This window comes from Leptonychotes weddellii, chromosome 7 (genome assembly GCF_054177405.1).
Source record: "Leptonychotes weddellii isolate Sample4059 chromosome 7, ASM5417740v2, whole genome shotgun sequence".
Classification (NCBI taxonomy): domain Eukaryota; kingdom Metazoa; phylum Chordata; class Mammalia; order Carnivora; family Phocidae; genus Leptonychotes; species Leptonychotes weddellii.
This window is the reverse complement of record NC_138375.1, coordinates 28,431,435-28,446,987: the sequence shown is the minus strand read 5'-3', so window position 1 is coordinate 28,446,987 and position 15,553 is coordinate 28,431,435. Positions and strand designations below refer to the sequence as shown.

Below are 15,553 nucleotides of genomic sequence, written 5' to 3'. Positions count from 1 at the left end.
AGGACTACAGTGTTGTGGATGCAGTTTTAGATCATTATCCCTTTTGGCCATAGAAATTCTAATATTTCCAGCTGGTTTTACACAGTTCCGCTCAAGGAGCATTGAGATCTTTGGACAATACAACGGGCGGAAGTGCGTAGACGCTGTGGGAGACCGACGACAGTGTGAGCCCACTGAGGCCTGTGCAGACATGGAGGAGGACTGTGGCAATTACTTTAAATGCGGTACAGGTAATCCCTGCGCTCCCCTTGCTCACCACAGAGCGAAAAGAACGAAGCCTGCTTTTACATGCTCGTGTTTCCAAGTGCAAAAGGGGCCGGTCAAAGGGCTGTCTGTAAATGCTGAACAGCACACCCCACTGTGGGGCAGGTGCAGCCTCAGAGACAATGATTCCTGGTTTCCACAAGTTAGTTAATAAACAAGGCATCTTTAGATTTACCGTAAAAAAAAAAGAATTCAGAAATAACTGTAAAGGGTGCTTCTGAGAATTCAAGTGTGTGCCTGTTCCCTCCCCTCTATCATTAAAGTCCATTTGCTAACTTGAGGAAGAGAAAGGAAATCTGTCGTGAGACACGCAGTGTCTTTCTTGATTTTGATTGCAGGCAGGTGCATCAAAAGGGGGCTTCTGTGTAACGGTGACTATGACTGCGGAGACTTTTCAGATGAGGTTGATTGTGAAGGTGATCTCCGTTCCCCTTGCCGTGAGAGGAGCGTGGAAGAATCTGAGCTGGCTCGGACAGCAGGCTATGGGTCCGTATTTGGCTTAAATGTTTCTAGATGAAGATGGGTGAAAGGGGCACCTCGGTCTTGCCTGCCGCGCTAGGGTGGTGGAGGGTCTGCGAGGGCGGGGGGTGGGGGTGGGGAGCAGCTCCCAGGTCTGCCTTCTGCTTGAAACACGCTTGAGCTTAAAAGAAGGTAAGTGTGACATGAGTATCTCGAGATCATTTGGACGAAGCACCTGGCCTCAGGAGGGGGTCTGTAGAATCTGGAGGATAGGTGATTTTCTCCGAGTCCATCAGGAGATGACACACCTCGGTTATGAACCTCAGGAAGGCCACAACAATGTTCAAGTGACATGTTACCACTTGACATTGAGTTGCCAGTGGTAGGTCTGGCCATTCAAATATTTGAATTGTCGGTAAGGCTGGTCTTCCCTGGGAACTTGTCCTGGATCTACGCCAGGTTATCGGTTCTCAGGAGGTAGAGCATTGTAGAGTCGACCCGAGAGGAAAGGGCAGAAGAAGCAGTTCTGATGCGGATGGTGATGGTGTTGAGACTCTGGTTCTCATTACAAAGTGAAGTTTCACCCACTTTCTGTACAAAACATGGGGGCTCTGGCCAGCTAAGCTCGGATGAGAGGTCTTGGACAGTTTAGAACTCAGAGTGTCACAGAATAAAGACCGTCACCCAGAGATCTGCGCTCTAGGAATTTGGAAAATGACGTAGGCCCGAGGTGCTGTTCTCTTCTGTTCCATATAGTCAGAGAAGATTCCAGGGATATCCATGACATAGTTTCCATTTGTTGTTCTGAGCTGTTTTCAGCAAAGGTACTTTGGGTAAATTTCTTGGCAAATTGTACTCAACAGAGACACAGCTTTTCCCAAGCCCACTGGTCTATTGACAGAGATGGCACGTGGCTCTGTTTCACTGCCTGTCATGCGATGTGTCTTATCAACCTCATGGTCTCAGTGCCTGGTTCATCACAGGTGCTCCATAAACCCTGGGTGGGGGGGGGAGTAGACAAATAGGTGAATCAGTCAATCAGTTCATGAATTAATGAAAATAAGTGCTTCTAAAATACTGTCAGTTGGCATCAGGTAAGATTGAAACTGGGCCCCTAGAAATAAATTGAGGTTCAGGACTTAAGTCCTGGGAATGGGGATAAGGAGAGGAAAGGAGATGGGGATGATGGTAAAAGCAAGGCTAATAGAGGGACTGAGGTACTGGTTCCCAACCAGCGGTGATTTTTTTCCCCAGAGGACATTTAGCAAGGCCTGGAAACTATTCTAGGGGGTCGCAACTGTGGGGGATGGGATGGAGGACTCAGGGAGTGAGGTAGCACTGCTGATATCCGGTGGGTAGAGGCCCTGGGTGGTGCCAAACATCCTGCAGTGCACACAGCAGCCGGACCCACAGCGTCAGTGGTGCTCAGGCTGAGAAACCCTGCACCAGGATAGGGGGCAGTTCCTAAGATAAGGCCTCTGGATCGAGGTTGGCTATAAATGCAGATGTCTTCTCTCTCTCAGCCAGATGGAACTTGTACTTTTGAATCTCAATAAGGAGAAAAGTACCAAGAGTCAGGCACCAGATAAAACATTTCATACACCCTTTATTCACTTTATAAAATCTTGTCCTAGCAACATCCAAGTATTGCCCACGAACTAAGGGTCTTTGGCCCTTAGCCTAAAGGTAGGAGTCTTGAATCCAGCGTACAGTCTTTGTCTCCAAACACAGGAGGTTCTTTTAATAATTGTCAGTAAATGGTATGGAGGTTGTCAGAAACCTTAGAACCAGATCACTGCATGCTCCAACGAGTTCTGACTCTTCCTGCTGCTTTCCTTAGGGAGACACTGTGAGTCTGTGGTGAAAGTCCATTATGACTTTGTTTTTGCTTTATTTGGGATCCAAGAAACAGTTTTCTCCTTAATCTAAACAGATGGGCTTGAAGCAGGGCATTGCATATATTATGTATTTTCGTTCAATGCAAATTTGCACCTTGTGAAAGGATACAGAAATTGTAGCCCTCTCAGCTGAAAAATAATCATTCACAATCTATTCATTTTCTTTGTTCAGAGAAAAAAATTTCTTATATAACATTTGCTAGAGAGTTTCATAATGAGGCATCCTAGAGAGCTGGCTAAATATATCATGCTTTGCCACGGTAAGGGCTGGTGACAGGGAATGACACAGGGCTGAGTCTTCAGGACCAAGCAAGAGGGTGTGATCCCAGTTATGGGGAAGGTTGGCTGAAGAGGTGAAAAATGAGGTAGGTCCTCATAGAATAAATCTACCAGCATTTTTTATTAAATTCCCATTACCATGAACAATTACCTATAACTAGTCTTCCTAAAGCCTATTATTCTCCAACAGCTTTCATTTGCATAATACTTTGAACTTTCTTTTCTACATTTTTTTCTCTATAGAGTTTTCATAATAATCCTGAGGTTGTCAGGGGAGGTATTACATTCACTTTACAGAAAAAAGAAAAATGAGAGAAGCAAGTAAGACCATTTTATCTCTTTAGATTCTAGCAGAACTCTTTAGTTTCCAGTGGAACTAAACCCAAGTTTCTCTGACTTTTATAAAACTGTATTTTTTTTCACCATGCCACCTTACCTTGGCCTCTCCCCACATGCTCATTTCCCCCATCACTGCAAAACCTGTAAATCAACACCCTAGCTTCAAAGCAAAACTAACCAATGAAACTCCTTAAGTTGCTATTAATTATCCGAATTTTTGAATTAAGAGTATAGAAGAGTAGAAATCGGTGATTAATATTTAAGAAGAGTTCTCAAAATGGCATGCTTTATTATATTGGTGATATTCCTCAATCCCATGAACATTATGTATTTATTTACCATGCATCACCATTATTCTTCTAAGGGTTTCTGGGATATATTGAATAGAGGTAATAGGAGTAAACACCCTCGTCATAGCAACAGACTTATAAACTGCTTCTACACAATCCAATCTGGAAAATCTCAACAAGTCTTATGAGCAGTCATATACAATCAGACTCTTTCATACATGAAAGTACAAGTACCCACAGTCATTAATTTGTACCTGTTTTTTTCATTTGAAGGACTCCCCCTTAAATTCTTAATGCCAGCAGAATTCCCTTGTATCACAAATATTTCCGCCTCTTGCCTTGTAGGCATTTGAGATTCTCCAGAAGTGTTTAGGGAAATCCCCTAACTTGCACTCATTGAAAAAATATAAATCCAAACCAGCTGTAAATGATGTATGGTAATGAATTACTTTTTTATGTGATCTAAGCATAGCACCCCTTCTGTGGAGGGAGCTTTCTTTTCTGGTCACCTGGTAAATGGGAACTGCCTATGGTTCTAGATGCTGGCATGAAAACAGGCATCTCTAGGTGCTGCCAAAATACACATGATTTTTTTATTTCCCAGGCGATGACATTCCATCCATGAGAAGTTTTCATGTTTCTTGGCCGAAAAAAAAAAAATTGGCTCATTCTAGACTAGACTGGCTGTCTCTGTAGTAGTGGAACCAAGTCAAAAGTTTTGAAACATTTCTTCCTTAGTTGTGCTTTAGACTGTGGAGCAGTTTCATTGTAACTTTCCAGATGGATCCAGCCAACTAGTCAGTTTGCTGTTCTGTAAAATAAAACCTTCAAAGTGGGGTATGCATACTGTGGGGTGCAAAAAGACTTTCTAAGGGGGAGACAGGTAAGTTTTAAGGTAATAGTTTCCTCAACTATTAGTGGCTTAACTAATCTATTGAACCAACAGTAAATCTTTTATTCCATACATACGTATTTTTCATAAACTTGAGAAGCTTAACAACCCCGTGGCATCCAAGTTGTGAAGCCCATTCTCCCCTCTGCAGTCCCCTTTTGTAATCACCTAACTTTCACCGTCCAAAAGAAGAGTACCGCCCTCACCCACCTCAATTTTACTCTGTGGTGGGAAAACCAAAAAACATTTCCAAATATTGGTGCTCAGTTGAACTCCAGTGCCTTGTAAGTCAACCCATCTCCAATTCTCTTTGAAAGATATTGTAATCAATTATCAGATAATGGGCTATACAAATAATTTTTAATGAAAAACTAGTCTGTGATCTTTCTTTTTGGCACAAAACTCAGAAGATCAAAGAATCAAGTGACATTGCCATGACAAAATTCCTTCTATTCTTTTCCACTTATGTACATGAGTAAAGTTTCTCAGGATTTGTGTCTATAAAAATGGAAAGTAAGAATACAGTCGATCCTGAATCTTGTCTTTTTCTAGCAATAAGTAGTATCCATCTATGAAGGCAGGAACTAATCACTTAATTAAAAAAGATGCCCCGTTCATTTCACTGAGACACCTTTCCAAAAAAAAAAAAAAAAGTTTGTTAACTATTTAAAACATTTTAATATATATACTGCTAATAATTATAACTCAATCCAGAGGAGTTTTTAATTATTTAGACCCGATAGTTAAAGGATACTTAATATTTTTTAAATTTCAATTAATACCTTTTTGGTACAAAAAAGTATAAACAAGTGATCCATTAAAACTTCCGAGCTAAAATAACATTACAAGAGGTTAAACTTCTGTGGTGGAAATAGAATAGAAGTATGGATTCAAGAATCAAAAGTGGGTAGGGACATATGGGAAATCTCTGTCTCTTTCACTCATTTTGCAATGAACTTAAAACTGCTCTAAAAAATAAAGTGTCTTTAAAAAGAAATTAGAATAAAAAGGAATATCATAAAATCTCTAGTTGCTAAAGAAAGATAAACATTGCAGCGATTTGATACCCACCATCACTATGGCATTTATATTTCACTGGATTTATTTTAAAAAGAGGCAAAATAACTGTACTTTAAGATGTAAATATTTATAGCCTGCTGAGAAATTATATCCTTTGCAACTACTTAAACTTAAGATGAAAAATCTTAGATGTCACACCAACACTGTGCAGGCAGGCAAAATTTGTCATCATGTTTTCATAGAGTAGACAAGCAGAAAATCTGAAGACTACTACCCGAAACCATGCCATACACATTTCCTCCTCCAGGCTTTTGTGCACACCATTCTTCCTGCCCTTCCATCCCCATTCTGCAGCACCCAAATCAAATCCTACTTCTTCTAATCTCTATTTATGACCCTGCCATGGGGTTTCTTCCTTTTGGGAACCCGCACAGCACTTGCCTGTGCTACTTATTTGGCGCACGTGTATTTGACCTTGGACTCTTTTTTGAAATTGGTGGTTATGTGTCCAACTCCATAATTTGAATATAATTTTCATGAGATCAAAGACTGCGTATTAACTCTCTTAATATTACTCACTATTTACTACAAATACTACACTCTGTGTAGATATCATAGTCACCCAAGAGTTAATCATCATTATAACAAAGATTAACGTCATTGTTCCCTGAAAGTGAAGAGGTACAGAGTCTCTGTTAATACAGATTTATGAAGGACAAGTTCACTATAGAACAAAGAAAATGTACTGCAGGGCTTGTTTAAGAAACAAACACAGATAATTTGTTTCCAGTGTTCCATGTCTTTGTATCAAAACCTTAGTCATACCAAAGGGGGGGCGGGGAGGTATTATTCATTTGCTGTAGATGCAGGGATGGGTGAAGAAGTGAAGCTGAAATGTTAACCTACCATGAGGCATTAGATGTTTGAGAAAGTAAACCAGATAATAATGTCTCTTTTTTCTTTCTTACTCAACTAAGCCTAATTTTTGGCCCTATATTAAACTTTAGGGCCATAGCATTTTTCATGAAAGGTTCTCATAGAGCAAAAAGTCAGAAGTGGTTAACTATACAGTTAGCTCTGAGAAAGATATTCCTGAATTGGTTCCTTAACTTACCTTCCTTTAAAGTTGAGCTATAATGTCGTTTTCTTTGTAGATTCAACATTTATTAAGAATGTGCCATTTGGAGGCACCTGGGTGGCTCAGTCAGTTAAGCATCTGATTTTGGCTCAGGTCATCATCTCAGGGTCCTGGGATCAAGCCCTGCATCAGGCTCCCCGCTCCGTAGGGAGTCTGCTTGTCCCTCTGCCTATTTCCCCCACTTGAGCTCTCTCTCTCTCAAATAAATAAATAAAATCTTAAAAAAAAAAAAAAAAGAATGTGCAGTTTATGTGAAGATGTTGTTTTTAACTAAACCACTGGCAGTAAGATAATCTTTCAATTATTTTTCTTTCATTAGCAATGGGTTTTAGAGTAAACCATCTACACCCTTTGACATATTACTCTTGAAACCAACATCTAGATTTATAATCCAGTTCATTGGAGTTTGGGATGTGGTCTAGATCCATGGAAGAATTTCTGCTTTTGTGTCAAACTCAGTTATAGATGTGCAGATCAAACCTCTTTTTTGGCCTCCCTGGTCTGGAGCCATATATTCCAGACTAGACAGCAATGACCGTTCTGATTAACAGAAGTGTACTTCACAGAGAATGAACTGCTCCTTGTTCATACATTGCTTTTAGGTCTACAAATCAAACTTAACTTTTTTAAAGCTAGATAAGATTTCTGTTTCTGAATTAAAGCTTGCCAAATAAAAATATTTTGCTGAGAGGAAAAAGTAGAACTTTTGAGAATGCCTTGTCAGGATGCTGAAATTTTTGTATTTCCCCTTGGAAAGTATAGTAGAAATAATATAAGCCTGGAGGGAATGAGGTTCTTGACAAGCAATGAGACAGCTGGAGGAAAAGGCTTCAGTTTAAAGAGAATGGGGAGAGAAAGAGCCCCAATGTTGATTCATAGATTAAAAATTACATGCATATGTTATACTGCCCCCCCCCCGAGATGCTCTGTTCTCAAATAATTTAAATAGGGTACTACAGAGTTGGCTCTTAGCTCACTAAGGGAGGTTAGCTAAGAGTTACAGCAGTGGAGTTAAGACTCTAGGAGCCAGATGGTCCCTTGCTCCCTAGTTATTGCATTTCTTTCATTGTGCTCCCAACAATGCCCTAGTTGCCTGGAAGTTTATAAGGCCTTCCTAACGTATGCTTGCTGCCAGAGACATAAAGCAGAAGTGAGCAGACTCTTGCTTCTGTTCCTGATTATATCACGCATATATGGGGTGATGGGGACATAATCCAAAGCCTTCTCTTTCCCAAGCTACAGAGGACTGCCTTGCATTAGCTCCTGGGATTTCCATATCTGATGCTACTCTGTTCATTTTCAGCATCAACGTCTTAGGGATGGATCCCCTAAGCACACCTTTTGACAATGAGTACTACAATGGACACTGTGACCGCGTTCGGGATGGAAACACCTTGGTCTACTACCGCAGACCCTGGAACGTGGCTTATCTGGCCTATGAAGTAAGTCTCCTCAGAAGCAAACATATTGCTCAGCTTTAAGCTGAAAAGCCACTTCAATAAATGTAACACTAAATAATGTGAAAAGTTCAGTAGACTAAGAATCTGATGGGCATATAAAATTGACTGAAAGAAGAGGAGGTGTAGCTTCGATCTCTTTAGAAAACATACAGTGGTCTACAGTCAACCCTCAGGGATGGGCGCCTAGTAATAGTTTTGGCAAATACTTAGACTCCATTAAAAGAATCATCTAAAAGCCTGATAAAATAAAAATTAAATTAATGCTGATTTAAGTCCTGGGTACACTGCTCATGCTATTTAAGCTCACTTTTTGCTAGCCTACAAATCAAAACTCTTCTTGACATTGGTTTTTTCCTCAGCATTCCCCTAGGTAAGTCCTGCTTGACTAATGTGAGTGGCTGTTTTCACTCACCTCAAACCCCTCTAGCTCTTGTTAAACCATTTCTTAAAATGATTTTTGCTCTACCCAATGCCTCTCCAAACTTAACCACCTTCCTGAAAGTCACCTAAATTTCTCTAGAACCATCCACAAACTGGAACCCTCTGTTTAAAGGACCAATATTTGTCACCATTAGAGAGATTTTTTTTGGTCTAAGCAAGATAAAAATAAAGAATAATAATTCACTTATTCTGAATCAGGAGCTACAATAATCTGTTTTTTTTTTCAATGGTCCCATTGGTGACCCATAAAGTTTACTTTATTCAGTTTTCACAAAGTCCTTTATCACTGTGGTCACTCGCAACGGTTTCCAAAACACATATACTTTTAAATAAATGTAGTTAATATTTCTTTTCTTTTTAATAATGTTGTAAAACAGTCCCTACTCATTGCAGCCTGAAGCGATCCTGCTCTCCCATGAATACTAAATATTTTAAAGTCTGGACTATTTGACTGGCATTTCTTTTACGTGTGACCACATTATCCTTTTTTTTTTGTACCTGTAAGGCCAGCATAGAATCATTTTCCCACAAATTTCAGGGAACGTGTTGGATTATTGATTTTTCCCCCTCATGCCAGGTTTTTACCTTCTTTAAGCACATTTTTTGAAGGGAAGATGATCATCTTTCTAAAGGTTATTACAAATGTTCCACTTTTTTTTTTAATTTTTTAATTTTTTATTAGAGAGAGAGAGCACAAGCAGGGGGAGTGGCAGGCAGAGGGAGAGGGAGAAGCAGGCTACCCGCTGAGCAGGGAGTCCGACGTGGGGCTCGATCCCAGGACCCTGGGATCATAACCCGAGCCGAAGGCAGACGCTTAACCGTCTGAGCCACCCAGGCGCCCCAAAATGTTCCACTTTCTTAAAAAAGAATACTCCAAAGATAAGGTGACCTTTGTCATTGCTGATGGAAGAAGGGTTGTTGACATCTTACTTTATTTGGTTTTTAGTTCTCAGGTCTGTGTCATACAGTTTTCCTGTCTTCGTCACTGTGACCAGCCTCTTAGCTTCTCTCTAGGGGTAGGAATGGCTGTGAGTGACACAAGATGGTCAGGGCCAGAACCTTGCCCATGACTGATCTTGAAGCTACATTTGGAGAGTAAATACACTGTTTTCTCTATTTACAACCCTGGAAATAGATGGGTTTCTGTAGTCAGTATTTTGGATTTTACAAAGATGATGTGTTGCTTACCCCGTATATTACTTACACCCCCAGGGGAGTTGGGAGCAGCATCTCATAACCAAGCACATTAATATTTCTGTAGCAAAACTAACTGATCTTCACATAAAGTGGGAGAAATGAAGACTCTAGTAAATTTTTATCAGTTCCAATCAGAATAATGCCTCCAAATGGGTCTTGGCATCAAGTTGATAAAAAGCAGACAGGGATTGTGGGCCTGGATGGTGAGTTGGTGTCAGCTGAGGAGGAGTGCTGATGGAGTTGGCTGGGGGCTTGCTGAAGTCCCAACATTACTTCCTTAGTGCTCCAGCTGCTGGTGCTCCCCTCACTCTCATCTGTGATGGTCTTGGGAAATAGCCAAATATGTTTCTACCATATGTAAAAGAACATGAACTTATTCAATGGAAATCTCTATTTTGACTTCTTAGAAAGAATTTCTTCCTACACCTTTTAATATCCAATGGAATAGTTTGCCTCCTTTTTTGCGTATTTTATTATAGGAACTGAAGGCAAAGAATGCATTTTATACGTCCTTACAGCCTGTTATACTAATACTCTACTCAATATATGTGTATATATGATGCTCAACAAATTTTTATTGGATGAATTAATTTTTAAAATCCTGTCTTAGTTACTCATCAACAGTAATTTACTGTCTTTTATGTTTTGAAAGAATTCTACCAAACTATCAGTGTATGAGGAATATTTCGTACTAATGACATCTGACTCTGACACATTCACCCTCCCTCAGTGCCTCTTCTCTCAAGAGTGGCTCTGGTTCTCTGACTCCCCAGGACATAGTACATAGGTTGGAATCCCAGCTCCACTCCTAAGCAGCAGTGATATCTCGGGTAAATTATTCTTCCTCATCCTGCCTCAGTTCCCTCATCTGTAAAATAGAAATACTGATGCCTATCTCGTAAAGATAAATGAGTCTAAAACACCCGGGAAGTTATCGGCACATAGCAAACGTTCAATAAATATTTGCTATCATTCTTTTTATAAAGAATATAATTAGTAAAAGACTTTGCTACGATTCAATGCATAATTAGCATTCATATTACGGGTCAAGGTCTACTGGCTATTTAATAAATCAGAAGTAATACTGAACCTCTGAAGCCTGCAATTATGGGGAAGAAAACAGGGATGGTGTCATGTACAAATCAGTTCCTTTTCCCTTGTCTTTCTTTGGTCCTCTCCACTTTTGTTCTGGAAAGTAACAATTGGTAAATCAGGTTTCAGGTTTTTATTACCATTTTCTTTAAACCTGGGTCACCATGAATATGTAAGATTTAAGAGATCAACAAAGAATTGTAAAATGCACCTGGATTCTAGTTGTCCTTTCCCCCCAGTCCTTCCCAAATCCTGGGTGACTTTTATATCCTGTGGACTCTGCCAGTAACTTTTTGTTGCCTCTTAACCTCTTGTGTCTGTTCTGCCAGAGCCACTCACATCTGGAACCACATCCTTAGCTGTGTTCACCAGAACTGTGCTGCATGTGGATTCCAAACACTGGGGAATCCAACATTTAACCCTTTGCCTCACTGCAACTGGCCCATCTCTCAGCTCTCACTCTCACTTGTGACCACAAACCTACTCTTGGACCCCATCGAGATCCAGTTCTTTGGCACTGGCTTTCCTCCCATTCCATCTTGCTCCTCCGGTTTTCAATTCCTTCCTAGAATCAATCCAGATCCATTTTGACCACTCTTGATAATATTATCAATGCCCTTGACTTCTATTCCTTCTATAATCCAGAAACACTCCAACTTTTGATGAACCCTATTAGTTTTCTGCCCCTCTTGTAAACTTGTACTGCTTAGAGAAATTCATAATGATATAAGAACTCTTGGCATTATACCCTCACCCAGGGCCTCCACACAGCTCAGCTGGTCCACACACCTCCCCCCAGGCTGCACTCCTCCCCAGTCCACACAGGGGTGGTTTAAAATTTCCAGCATCCCCCTCAAGCTCCTCATCTGACCGTGTTGGCCTTAAGCTCGGTAGATGGCATTAGCTTCAACTTGACAGAGAATACCAAAGCCTAGAAAAGAATTTTCTAGTTTTTTCTTCAAGGTTGTCCTTGTGTACAAACTTACTTCTTACTCAGTCCACCCTTAACATCCTTCTATTCTGTCTCAGTAGAAAGTGTGTCTTTCCATATGTTGGATTCCACGTCAAGTGCCTTGTTAATTATCTTCTTAAGCCTTCTGTCAACCCCTCTCTCATCTTCCACCCTGCCCTTAATATATAAATAAATACTTCAAGACTCTCATTAAAAAAAAACACAAACACAAGAAGGAAACACCCATCTCCACATACTCTTCTTATCTACATTTGCTGTCTCAATTTTTGCATTTCCCATTAACTCCCTAACTATATTAGTTCACTAGGGCTGCCATAACAAAGTATCACAGACTGGATGGTTCAAACAACAGAAATTTATTTTCTCACAATTTGAAAGGCTACAAGTCTGAGATCAGGTTTCTTCTGAGGCCTCTCTCCTTGGCTTGTAGATGACATTTTTCTTGTATCTTCCCAGCCTCTTCCTTCTGTTTGAGTTCTAACCTCCTCTTTTTATAAAGGCACCAGTAATATTGGGTTAGAGCCCATTTTAATGACCTCATTTTAATTTAATTAACTCTCTAATATTTGTATCTCCAAGCACAATCACATTCTGAGGTACATGGGCTTCGGACTTCCACACATGAATTTGGCGGGAGCATAGTACAGCTCACAGCACCAAATCTCTATTACCTTCTTGCACAAACTGCTTTTGCCAAAGTCCATCTTGAAGATTCTTTTGAGCTCCCTTTACTTAGGACAACCCCTAAATATAGGTCTTACCAGAGTTCCTACTTCACCTTGTTTCACTAGTCTCTGTCTACATATTCTCCTTGGGTTGATTTCATTCCCTCCTGTGGCTTCAATTTTCACCTCTAACCTGATGGCTTACAAATACTATATTACCAGCCCATGTCTCTCTCTGAACTGGATACCTATATAGCTAGTTGTGTGCAGTCATCACACAGTTAACATATCCAAAGCTGATATCCACTCTTAACACCCAGTTCCCTGATTCTTGCTTTTGATTTCTTCACTTATTTTTTTTTAAAGATTTTATTTATTTATTTATTTGAGAGAGAGAGAGAGAGAGAGAAACAGCCTGAGAGGGGAGAGGGTCAGAGGGAGAAGCAGGCTCCCCGCTGAGCCGGGAGCCCGATGTGGGACTCGATCCCAGGACTTCGGGACCATGACCTGAGCCGAAGGCAGTCGCTTAACCAACTGAGCCACCCAGGCACCCTGATTTCTTCACTTAAATGGATACAATGAAACAATGAAATAATATCTTCCTAATCACCAAATTCAAAATCTGGGAATCATCCTAAAGACTTCCTCTCCAGACGCATCTCCCTCAAAGTCTACAGTATCCAATCAATCTCCAAGTTCCATTATTTCACAATGTCTCCTAAATTTGTCTCCTCTTCTCCATTCTCACTGCCATGGCCATGGCCTTAGGCACCTGTCATTTCTCAGCTAGGCTGCTGTGTCTTCTTATCAGCTTAGGACCTCTAGTTTTGCTCAGTTTCAATTCGTTCCACACACATCAGTATGAAGATAAATGATAAATCTGATCTTATCACTTAGCTGCTTAAATTTAGTGAGTGTTTCCCTGTAGCCAGCAGGATAATAATCAATCTCTGTGATAGGGAGAAAAAGGTCATTCCTAACCTGGCTTTTGATTACCACTCCTCCCTCAGCTTTCTCCTCTGAATTCTCTGTTTTGGTTAGATGCCCCACCTGTAAATTAATGCAATAGCCTCTGCTTCCCTTTCTGTTCTAGCACTTATTTTGTTGCATCATATATACCCTAAGTCAAGTTTCTAGTTATTTTATTTACTGTGGAATCCTGAGAAACTAACCTTGTATTCTTTGCTAAAAAAAAAAATGATCACTGAATTAATAAATAAGTGCATGCAGTATATTAACAATCTTTTCTTTACTTCTTAAAATATTTAATTATTTATTTTAGGGGGGAGAGCGAGTGGGGGGAGGGGAAGAGGGAGAGAGAGAATCCCAAGCAGACTCCCGGCTGAGTGTGGAGCTCCACGCAGGGCTCAATCTCATGACCCTGAGATCATGACCTGAGCTGAAATCAGAAGTCAGCTGCTCAACCGGTGGTACCATCCAGGCACCCCAACAGTCTTTTCCTTAAAAGCTCATGCTTCTAACGAAGGCAAGAGCCCATAATCAAGTAAATATTTCATTGGAATTGCCATTAAGATTGACAACAAAACAGAAAACAGAGGCTTAATAAACATTCCAACTGTACTTTCTGCTGCAACTTGAGTCCATTTAGAAGCCCTGGCAGTGTATAGATCAGGTTTATTATGCACCTGCTGATTTGTTTATTGTATATTGATGTTTCCAAGGAACAAAAGACTGGTCTATTTTGAAAGGAACTATGGTCTATGATAAACTAATATGAGTTCAAATTTGGAGTCACAGACAGGAATCAAATAATGAAGGTTCTCATATGCCATATTAAGTAATTTGGACATGATTCTGAGCATGAGAAGGCAGCCACTGAGGACAGCAACATGGTCAGAGTTTCATTTTAAATCTTTGTGTTTTATGGATATAAATTTCAAAAGGACAAGACCAGAGAGGTAACGACAGAAGGAGGCTATTTCATGGTCCAAGAAGGAAATGATGAAAGACTAAACTGTTTATATAATAGTAGAAACTGAAAGGAAGAAAGGGAATCAGCATTTTTTTTTTAAATCTAGCATATTTAAGAACTAAAGAGTTCACTAATGAATTGGCAACAGGGTAGCATATGGTCAATTGGTCAGTTCTGAATTAAGACTCCCTGGGTTTAAATCCTAAGTTCCTCCACTTATCATCCATGGGACATTAGGTAACTTATTTATCTTCCTGAATCTCAGTTTCTTATCATAGAGTGGAGTGGTAATAATACATATTTCATAAGATTTTGAAAAGGTTAAATGTGTTAATAAGTGCAAAGTGACAATTATTTCTCACAGTTCTGGAGATGAGAACATCAGAAGTTCTGGAAGTCCGAGATCAGAGTGCTAGTCTGGTTGAGTTAGGGCCCTCTTATGGGCTACAGACTTCTTGCATCCTTATATGGTGGAAGGGGCTAGAGAGTTCTGTGGGGTCACTTTTATGACAGCACTAATCTCATTCATGAAGACTCTTCCCAAAGGCCCCCCTCCTACCATCGAAATGGGCACTAGGATTTTAACATATGGATTTTGTGGAGGGACATAAACATTCAGACCATAGCATTCCCTGTGCAGAACAGTTCCCCACTGTATGCTACAGCTCCAGTCTGTGCTGACTGAAGAGATGGGTGGCTCCTTCTCAGACAAGAGTTACGACCTATTGCAGAGGACCTCTGGGAAGAGTTTCACCACTGAGATTAACAAACCTCCCACTGATACCTGACAATTGTCAAGTTGGCTAAGAATTCTTTTTTTCTTTTTTAATTTTATTATTATGTTCACCATACATCATTAGTTTTTGATGTAGTGTTCCATGATTCATTGTTTGTGCATAACACCCAGTGCTCCATGCAGAACGTGCCCTCTTTAATACTCATCACCAGGCTAACCCATCCCCTCACCCCCCTCCCCTTTAGAACCCTCAGTTTGTTTTTCAGAGTCCATAGTCTTTCATGGTTCATCTCCCCCTCCAATTTCCCCCCCTTCATTCTTCCCCTCCTGCTATCTTCTTCTTTTTTTTTTTAACATATAATGTATTATTTGTTTCAGAGGTACAGGTTTGTGATTCAACAGTCTTACACAATTCACAACGCTCACCATAGCAAATACCCTCCCCAATGTCTATCACCCAGCCACCCCATCCCTCCC

The 15,553-nt window shown here is 40.4% G+C and overlaps 1 protein-coding gene across 1 annotated transcript in view; it reads left to right on the top strand.

Annotated features, from left to right (window-relative positions):
- C9 (complement C9) overlaps positions 1-15,553 on the top strand; it is a 48,962-nt gene that overhangs the window by 9,019 nt on the left and 24,390 nt on the right. Inside the window, exons 3-5 of the mRNA XM_081826050.1 lie at positions 86-230; positions 603-750; positions 7,883-8,021. Of these exons, the coding sequence (XP_081682176.1) occupies positions 86-230; positions 603-750; positions 7,883-8,021 (432 nt within the window). The remainder of the gene's footprint in view (positions 1-85; positions 231-602; positions 751-7,882; positions 8,022-15,553) is intronic.